This window comes from Bison bison, unplaced genomic scaffold (assembly GCF_000754665.1).
Source record: "Bison bison bison isolate TAMUID 2011002044 unplaced genomic scaffold, Bison_UMD1.0 scf7180017864224, whole genome shotgun sequence".
Lineage (NCBI taxonomy): Eukaryota > Metazoa > Chordata > Mammalia > Artiodactyla > Bovidae > Bison > Bison bison.
This window is the reverse complement of record NW_011494796.1, coordinates 4405042-4415667: the sequence shown is the minus strand read 5'-3', so window position 1 is coordinate 4415667 and position 10626 is coordinate 4405042. Positions and strand designations below refer to the sequence as shown.

Sequence of the window (10626 nt, the reverse complement as noted above, 5' to 3'; positions counted from 1 at the left end):
GACTCCCACAGTGGGCGGACCCCCATCCCCGGGCGGACTCCGGTACCCGGGCGGACTCCCACACCGGACGGACACTCGTCCCCAGGCAGACTCCCAGCACCGGGAGGACTCCCATCCCTGAGCGGACTCTGGCACTGACCCTGCACCAGCCCCGCTCAGCACTCAGGCCTCTGCCTAGGGTGCCCCCCCCCGCCCCTTGTGCCCCACCTGCCCAGGGGTGGCAAGTCTGTGTGTGAGCCCACCCCCGACCCAGGAGCAGACGCCGGCGCCACGTGCAGAGCCCTCTCCAGGAGGAAGCAGACTCACCATGTTCATGACGGTGAGGATGAACCTCTGGGCCGCCTCAGCCCCGTGGTACTGCACCATGTCGGCGTCGGCCACCACCAGGGTCTCCACCGTGTGTTCGCTGGTCAGCCGGATGGCATTCCTCCGCTGCCGCCCGTCCCGCGACTGCCGGCCCTTCCTCGGCTTCTTCTTTTCTAGAAAACAACAGAGACATTCATGCCGCGCTTTGCTGTTTCCTCACCACAGGGAAAGGATATTAGTAAACAGTGAGTAACCCTCTGCTGACTCTTCAGATCAGTTGATTTCCTAGAAGACCTTACTTTGCTAAACAGCTAGGGTTATTACTGAGTCCCACGTCAGAACATCTGGACACTCAAAGCCGCCACTTGAGGACTGACATACAGATTTGTGGGTGCAAACACCTCTGACCAACATCAAAGGTTGATGTCAATAACATGCACTTTCAGAATTGGAATGTGAACAGAAAGACAGTTCCTTAATTCGATAGCTATTATTTCCATTTTTACATCAGCCCACATGGAAGCCTTTCTTTGGGACTGGAATGAAAATCTTCCATGCGGGCTGATATAAAAATGAAAATAATAGCTATCAAATTAAGGAACTGCCTTTCTTTCTCTTCTTGGAAGAAAAGTTATGACCAATCTAGACAGCTTATTAAAAAACAGAGACATTACTTTGCCAACAAAGGTCTGTCCTAGTCAAAGCTATGATTTTTCCAGTAGTCATATATGGATGTGAGAGTTGGACTATAAAGAAAGCTGAGCACCGAAGACTGATGTTTTTAAACTGTGGTTTTGGAGAAGACTCTTGAGAGTCCCTTGGGCTGCAAGGAGATCCAACCAGTCAATCCTGAAGGAAATAAGTCCTGAATATTCATTGGAAGGACTGATGTTGAAGCTGAAACTCCAATACTTTGGTCACCTGATGCAAAGAACTGACTCATTGGAAAAGCCCCTGATTCTGAGAAAGACTGAAGGCGGGAGGGGAAGGGGACAACAGAGGATGAAATGGTCGGATGGAATCACTGACTCAATGGACATGAGTTTGAGTACACTCTGGGAGGCCTGGCATGCTGCAGTCCATGGAGTCGCAAAGAGTCAGATACAACTGAGCAACTGAACTGAACACAGAAGCCAGCTCTGCTACAACCTCTATAGAATAAACTCAGCCCATAGGTGTACAAACTGGTTTCATACAGTGACTCAGTCATTCTAGAACCGAAGATGAACACAAAAAAACCTGAAATACGGTTCATAGTGTATAAACAGTCTGTGCAGTGAGACAAACTGAAAAACAACCTACAACCACAGAGAAAGCCAATGATGCTAAAACAGTGAGCAGTCATGCAAAGCACAATTGTGAAGATTATTTAGTGATGTAGAGAGAAGCACATATGAATCTATATATAGTTAAATCTCAGGTTGGCAAAGATTTAACACACAAGCATCTTCAGGCCCAGAGATAATAACCTTCTTTAGGAAGAACTTAACTAAAATATGAATCATGGGTGATGTGTGATCTTCATTTTCCTTTTTTTCCTCTGTATTTTCCAAATTTATACAATAGAACAAGTACTTATTTATTTAAAGTATTATCCCTGAGTCTGAGAAAACCCCAGAAGTCACTTTTAAACTATAAGCAATAAAACAGAGGGCCTGGGGAGCAAAATATGTCATCTGACTTATCACAGAAATGCAAGACAAAATGTATGACTGTCTTGTCAACCCGCAGGGTGGTTCCCTCCTCCCCAAAGCCAGGCTCACCTCCCATGGAGACTTCCAGGCCTTAGGAGTGGAATTTAGGAAGACAGGGTCTATTCTAAGAGAAAAGATATGGTCTCAGATGGTACTGCGTTTGCACACGGCCAGAATGAAAGAGGCCCCTGGCTGGCAATCTCACTCTGGACCTGCACTCACATTCACGGAGCCCCTCTGAATACAAGGAAGGTAGACCATGGGCAACCTCCAAATTCTGAGCTCAGCATGCTTGCCGGGCACTCACTGCCTGAATCAGGCCAACCTATCCATCTTGGAATATGCGATAAGCCACGTCACCCTCACTTTAAAGCAGCAGAAGTGAAGGGCCACCCAAATAGGAGCTTTGCTGTAACCAGCACACCCACATTTTCCAAGGTGATGAAGAAACAAACTGTGCTGTGGCTCCTCCCTAAGCTGGGAGTTATTACCCATCTTTCCGCATCCCCAACTCATGGATTCCTCTGCAGCTACTCCCCACACTGGCTGCTTATTTTCACCATGTCTGTGTTTTCTGGTTCCTGCATGAATACAGCTGCATTTTTAGCAGTGTCTAAAGGATGCATGAGCAATATTTCTCTGGAAGATGCTGGGCTGAAACAGCTAAGTGGTGAGTGCTTTCCTAGAAAGGTATTCTAGCACTTCCCACCAGAGGAGCAGGTGACCCCTGGACTTTTCACACAGCAAAACACTGCACTGGGCATCCGTCTTTCAAGTAGGACCAACAAGAACTGCCTCTCCCTCCCTGATGGACCTGGGAGAGCTAACAAATGGTGCCACAAAGGGTGTAATGTTGCACATTAACATCTGCCCAGAATACTCAGTCACAGGTAAAACACAACAGTCGGGGCTCTGTGGTTGTTAAAGGGTTTGCAACTACAATGACTTTGTCTGCCCCTTTTGCCCCCAGCCACGGGCCCAGTACATGTTGTGAAGTAAACACTCACTGAATGAGTGCATGCTTGAGTGGATGGATGAATGAATGCATGGATGAATGAGTGAGTGGAATCCCTATTTCCCACATAACAAAGCTGAAGTCAAGCACTGGGCAGAGGTGGATTTGGCCCTAGAACCCAGGCCTCACCCCACAGCTCTGACTCTCCTGCCTGCACTGCTTTGGGTGTGAACAGGCTCCTCAGTGTCATCTGAACTTAAAACACAGGGACAGGAAAGGCCACGGAAAACTCAGCAGGAAAGGACTCTGTGCATGGCCTTGACTGCTATAGGACCTGAGCGGGAGGAGCAGCCTTCTGCCTCCACGCGCACCAGGCCCTCGAGTCAGAGCAGCAAGTACACAGCTGGCCCGGGGCACGCGTGCTCCTGCTGTGTCCCCTCACCAACAACCAAGAACTGGGGCTGTCACACGGCAACCACGATAGGTTGGCTGGTGATCCCTCCACACGTTCAAGGACGTGAACTGGTGTTCACGGACACCCTGGTGCTCCGTCCTTTCCCAAGCATAAGAAGAGGAGCCTAAAGACTCGAATCAGATTCCCACAGCCAGCTGGGTTTCAGGAAATCAGAATTTTTCAGATTTCACGGGACAGTGTAGTGTCCGGGCCGCATACTGAACACCCCTTCCAGGGACGTCTAGGACAGCAAACCCTCATCAAAGGCAATACTTTTTTCTGCAGTGGAATGAGTACATAAAGACACTCAGCAGTCAGCATCCAGAAGCCTGGATTGGGGAACAGCAGGTAAGATAGCCAGCGAGGACCTGTATTCCCTCTCCCTACACGTGGGAACAGGAGGAGCAGAAGACAGCTCACTGCCCTCCTCAATCCCTGCTCCCAGCAACCCCTCCATCAGCAAAGCTCTACAGCCATCACGCCTGATGATTCTTTCTTTCCTACAGGGAGAACAGAACCATAATCTATTTTTACCTTTAATTCCATGAACTGCATCAATATTCCCTAATAAAGTCTCAGCAATACCAATATTCACAGATGAGAAGCATATTGAAAAGCAACAAGAAAAACATCAATTTCAGAATAAAATTGGTCCTGAATCTAGACCTCACAGGAGAGGTCAAAATTGAGGCCAAGCAGGCAGGCAGCCACCTGGGGGCCCTCCAGGCTCACTTGGTAATCAGCTGTCTCCCTCCACTGTGGGAACGGGGGAGGCGGCCCTCACCCCACCGATGAGGACAGACCGCAGCCTGCGAGGCCCCGGGTCTGTTGTCACAGACGCCGGGGATCACTCCCAAGTCCTGCCCAACAGTGTCTTTTGCCAGAACGTCGCTGGGGCTTGGTGCTGACTTGGTAGACTTTCAATCTCGGGCTTCACATTATTTTTCTTACATTTATTTTCCCCTCGCCCCAATTATCTATCAAAGAAGAAAATTGTGTGTGTGTATGCAAGTTACCATGAACCTTGTTTGGGACAAGATGCAGGAGAGAAGAAGACAAGGAAGAAACCAAAGGCATTCTAAACTGTACATTTAGCATATCCAAATCATTCAAAGAGTTTGGGGAGTGTTCAAAATGCTGAGCGAGTATATAATTTACTGTAGTTATTAGTTTTGCTCTTGGTAAAGGAAAAAAATAAGCTGTTATGAATTGTCAAGCTCTATATAACAACAGCAGAGAATTTAGGTATTCACAAGGGAAAACCAATGCATAAACTATAAAATACTTCATGTAAGAATTCAAACAGTGGAAGTCAGCCCTGAAATTACTCTATGTCCTGCAAGGAGGATCCTTGCAGGTCTGATTCTATAACGTCATCTCCAGGGAAGACCTCAGGTTATCCTCATGCCAAAGGAGCCCTGCCAGCTGCAGAAGCAAATCAGAAGGAAAACAGACACTGTGGAACAGATGGAGGCAGCTACCCAAGGACACTGGGAAGACAAAGACGAGCCTCTCCCCCAGGAACTGGGTGGAAGGCATCCAACACGCTCACAGAGTCAACGAGAACATGCACACTTAACCTGAACTTGGCATTCAAGCCAGAAACATCAACATTTCCCACACGCAGCACTCAAGGTCCAGACACAAGAACGTCCCCACCCGGGTACACTAGTTCAGTGGACAACCAGAACCCTCAGCACCGGGGAGGAGTCCAGAGCCACGTGTTCCTTTAGCTGCCCTGACCATGGGTTTTCTCCAGCTCTCTCGTGGGCAGGATGAGAACAGTCCCATTGGAAGCCCTTGCAGCTCTGTGATGCGTTGCCCAGAATTCACCTGAGGCCAGAGGACGGCCACCTGTCCCTCGTTCTCGTCTGGAGGCACGGCTCGGGGATCTGCGCCCAAGCCCCTGAGACCTTCGTAAGCCCTGGGGAGAGGGGTCTCCTCTGGGGCTGGGAGAGGGGTCCCCACTGGCAGGACAGGCCCTGGTGCCCAGAGTGAGCACAGGGCACAGGAGTTCTTCACCCTGGGGGCCATGGAGGCCTACAGATGAGTAGCAAGCAACGACAGGATTCAAAACAGGGATGCGGTTTGGGGCAGACCAGAGCATGCACCGAGCTCAACCACAAGCTACTTGTGGGACTCTGGGCAAGGCTCAGAACCTCGCCAAGTCCACTGTCTTCAAAATCGGAATGATCACCCCCACCGCACAGGCCTGCACAGTGACTGAGGTGCTTATGGAGCACTTAGTTCATTCTCTGGGATGCTGTGATTCTTCAATAAATGGCACCCTAATTGCAATGACAATTATGACTCTGGTGACAGCCAGGTCACCTAGTGGCCAAGGACAGAGCTTTAGAGACAGAATACTTGGATTCAAATGAGGGTCCCCATTGTTCTGTCTGATCTGGGGTAAATCATGTGCCCCCTGCTAGCCTCAGATAACTTATCTATGAGGCAGAGGGACAACAGCTCCTCTCTCAGTGGGCTGCGATCAGGCTTAAAGGAGATCCAGGTGCAATCCCTGAGCTGAGTGCCTGGCTCACAGTACGTGCTCAATAAAGCTTAGCTCTACTGATGATGGACCACTGCTGTTCTTCATAGAGACAAATGAGGAGGGTGGGCCTGGAAGCTTCAGCCAGGGTGTCCCAGATGGCTGTGTGACCCATGCAGCTCATCTAGTGCTCCCTCTGAACACTGCTGAGGAGGAAACGAGACAGCCCCAGGAAGCCCCAAAGAGCATCTGGCAGGAGAATGCATACCGCCAAGGCTATGGTCAGGAGGGGCGATGGGACACAGACCCAGAGACACACCTGACCTGCATAGAAACCTTCTGAAGTGCCAAAACTGTCCTCCCAACCCGTAATTTGTGTATAGCGGGTTCTAGTTTTTAGACAAGGTTTCCCCCAGGGAATCACTTTTTAGAACCCTCATTTTCACACCTTATTCTTTTGGAAACAAACAGTCCCTGGGCTGTCTGAGGATGTGCTCTGGAAAGTTGTTCCTAGGGAGCACTCATTGCTTCTGAAGGCTCTCTAGATGAAGTGCATGGGCCCATGTGTGCGCTGGGGACAGGTGAAGTCACACCTGTGAAGCCAGTGCTCTGAGGACGTGGCTTCCCAAAGCTGCAGCCGAGGTCCCACCAGAGCCTCCAGGGTGAGCTCACTCCACCCTGCAGACTGTTGTCAACCTCACCTCCAGACAAGACAAGCAAACGGAGACCCCCAGAAATGTGTCCGGCATCTTGCTCCTGGAGGCCACTAACCCCGCTGACTGGGAGTCCAGCCTCGCAGAATGACCACTGTCCACTCTGCCCTTGAATTGGGTTCTGAGTTTCCTGAAATCAGGAGAAAAATTAAAAGCTTAAGAAAAACATGCCAGATGATCAGTTTTACACAGCCCTCCAACAGGAGGAACACCATTCCTCAGGGAAAGACAGTATTTTCCTAACACCAACTTCTAAAATAAAAATAACAAGTCAGACTTCATCTAGGGGCCACTGCACTAGCCAGCGCTTCCCACACTTTATGACAAACGTGATCATGGATTTAGTTTAGCTACATCTCTCAGGAACCTTCTACAGGAGTGGAGGACCAAAAACCACAGCACTCATCAGAGGGAATTCCAAAGAAATTGTCCTACATGTTCCAAGTGGATGGCCTCGGGGATCCCTCGGTCCCGGGGGCAGTGGGAGCACCCAGAGAGCCGCTATGGGCCCGCAGCCAACAAAACAGGCGGGCAGAGCCGAGAAGGGGGATGACCGGCAGTCAGAGCTAGAAAGAAGAGGGAGGGCACGCGCTTCCAGAATCAGGGGTCAGCCCAGCGGGCAGGGCCCCGGGCTCGCTCAGTGTCAGACTCACCAAGGCGCCACGCTAACCTCCCTGCCGGGGCAGGCCGGGCTGCCATGCAGGACATGGGGAGGGAGCCTTCTTTTCTGTACCAGCCACATCAGAAACGAACTCAAAACTGGACAACAGAAGTTACCCTGAGAACAGTGAAACCTCTTAGACCAGGCTGAACAGGAGGCTGGAGCTCTGGGGTCTACCCCGCTTGCCGGGGAGAACCCCTGTAGCCCACTGCAGGGGGAGGACCTGAGCAGACGACCCTGAGGCTCTTGGAGTGCCCCCTCCTCCCCGAGCCCCTGCTCCCCAGGAATCCTGCAAACTCCAAACTCCCATCCATGCTATAGTCTAACATGGGTCTATACTTAGCTTCTGGGCTAGACTGTGAGCTTAAGGACCCAAACATCACCCTCTGGACCTTCCAAATTGCCAAGCATGGCCTAGTGCATAGCAGAAACATTTGAGAATTACACTTGGTTGAGTGATTTTTTTAACTCTTTGAATTCCTAATTAATAGCAAGATTTTCAACAAACTTAACCTAAATGTCCTGAAATTAAATTCACATACAGCACGACCATCACCTAAGGGGGCAGTTGTTCCATGGCTCAGTCGTGTCCGAATGTTTGTGACCCGTGGACCGCAGCACACCAGGCTTCCCTATCCTTCACCTCTTCACAGAAGGTGGGGGCAACGCTAACTGTGAGGGGCCCAGCTATGGCACCCGATGGAGCTGAGTAGAGTATGCCTGTGTTGTGGGGGCCGGGGGCAAGCTTCCTCATTTCTAAAACTAGGGGATAATTACTCCACTCTCTTAGGATGGATGTGAGTCAGGTGTAACACAGGACCAGGTGTATAACTGTTACTATTCAGTCACTAAGTCATGTCCGACTTTTTGTGACCCCATGGACTGCAGCACGCCAGGCCTCCCTGTCCTTCACTATCTCCTGGAGTTTGCCCAAGTTCATGTTCATTGAATCGGTGATGCCATCCAACCATCTCATCCTCTGCCGCCCTCTTCTTTTGCCTTCAATCTTTCCCAGCATCAGGGTCTTTTCCAATGAGTCAGCTCTTCTCATCAGGTGGCCAAAGTATCAGAGCTTCAGCTTCAGCATCAGTCCTTCCAATAAGTATTCAGGGTTGATTTTCTTTCGGATTGACTGGTTCAGGTATATAAGTGCACTCAAATATGCTGCTAGTTTTATTTCTATCCTTATCATTACATCACTATTACTGCTGTTAACTACTAGGGTCTAAATGCTAGTTTTTAAACTTTGTGTGAGTGACCCAAAACAAATAGTGGATGCTCGTATACACCCTACAGGGTCTGACCAGGATCTCTAGTCTAGATACTCACCAATCAACTTGTTGTCTTCAATATTTCTTACTAGGCAGGAGCATGAAATAATTTCCCTAAGGACATCCTTAATCATGCAACAACAAATTAGAATTGTACAAAAATAACAGTTTCAAGAGAAGTGGCTTTTAACTCCTGCTCAATATCCCAATGTAACCTCCCAACATTCCAGAGGGTGGAATATTTTAATCATCACAAATGTGACAGAACACAAAACATGACTGTACATGAAATCAGCCATTTAAACCATGAAAAATTAATGATGTTTCATTAGAAGAGATTTCCATAAAAGAATGGAAATCAAATGTTTCTCATTAAGATAGAAAACAGACAGTGTGAGTCCTTCTCCTTGGGGGAGAGACCGACTCTTGCCCCAAGCGGGATCCTGTGTACAGACAGACACCCCTGCCACGGCCACACAAATCCATTTTCAGGGCACCAAAGCCACTGCTGCCACAGCAACTAAATTAGTAAGATGTGTAGTTTAAACTGCATGTACAAGAGCCCATTGTCTTTTGTCTTTAATTTTTTCAAAATAAGCATGTATGAGATATAATAAAAAATACCTTCAAGATGGGAATTGGAAACTGAAAATTCACCTGGGCCTGATTTTGATGCCCACGAAGGTTCCACTTAACAGAAAGGTATCCATTTCCCACGCACCAGTTATTTGTCCTTTTTGTCCTAGCCCTCTCTTTTGCATTCCACTCTGGGGTGGTGGTGGTGGTGGTGGTGGTGGTGGTTGTTACTCAGTTGCTTAGTTGTGTCTTACTCTTCACGGCCCCATGGACTACAGCACGCCAGGCTTCCCTGTCCTTCATTGTCTCCTGGAGTTTGCTCAAACTCATGTCCATTGAGTCAGTGACGCTATGCTACCATCTCATCCTCTGTCGTCCCCTTCTCCTCTTGCCCTCAATATTCCCCAGCATCAGGGTCTTTTCCAATGAGTCAGCTCTTCTCATGAGGTGGCCAAAGTACTGGAGCTTCAGCTTCAGCGTCAGTCCTTCCAATGAACATTCAGGGTTGATTTCCTTTAGGATTGACTGGTTTGATTTCCTTGCAGTTCAAAGGACTCTCAAGAGTCTTCTCCAGCACCACAATTCAAAAACATCAATTCTTCAGCACTCAGCCTTCTTTATGGTCCAAATTTTATTGATATCATTCATATATGATACAATTTTACTGTTGAACATGCACAGTTCAATGGTTTTAGTATATTCTCAGAGTTATGCAACCGTCACCATCATCAATTGTAGAGGACCTGCAAACTACTTCCTGGACTCCCGTGCTGGCTGGGCGTGCTGGAGGGAGACAGGAAGGTAGGAGATACGGAGAAGGGGCCCCTGTTTTTCAGCACAGGGTAACAACTATTCCAGCAGTGGTGGGCAGCTGCCGCTCCAGCCTCTAGCTCCTGGGGAGCTCCCAGCCCAGCTTCCTCATCTCCTTCAGAGGTACGTCCACAGGGACACCAACGTGGCTGTCAGCCCTTAAACTACTTTCTGCGCTGCATTCAAGCTTTGAGGACTCCTCCCAGGTCCATGGAAATAGTAAGGAGTGTACTTTCACACGGCAGAGCACTGCCATGGACGGAATGCTGCCCTTCACCCTGAACCATCTTTAACAAAAGCCAGTCAGTGGTGCCCCATGAAGGACATGCATGCATCACTGTGTGCCCAGATTTCTCAACAACCTATCACCGCCACATCCAAAGACCTGGCGACAGCACCTTGCAGATTCAGTCAACGCGGGGAAAGCACTGGAGGAGGAAACATGAACAGCTAGTCCAGTTTTTAAGTTCATACACACACAGACTTACAAACAACATGCTTACCAAGAAAACTGTCAGATCCAAAAAAATTATTTTCTAATCACTTTTTTTCCTTCAACAAAGGGTCTTCTTATTTTAAAAAAACAACAAAACAGCAAAAAATCTGGAATGATAGGTCCACAGCTGAAGATGAGCTCCCAGCCAGGTGAACTTTTGGCAGTTGCATAAATCCAACATCCTTGAAAAATAATGGCC

The 10626-nt window shown here is 48.9% G+C and overlaps 1 protein-coding gene across 1 annotated transcript in view; it reads right to left on the bottom strand.

Annotated features, from left to right (window-relative positions):
* The window catches only part of ADAMTS17 (ADAM metallopeptidase with thrombospondin type 1 motif, 17), a 409319-nt gene that overhangs the window by 340116 nt on the left and 58577 nt on the right, over positions 1 to 10626 (bottom strand). Inside the window, exon 4 of the mRNA XM_010845854.1 lies at positions 307 to 479. Coding sequence (XP_010844156.1) covers positions 307 to 479 — 173 coding nt within the window. The remainder of the gene's footprint in view (positions 1 to 306; positions 480 to 10626) is intronic.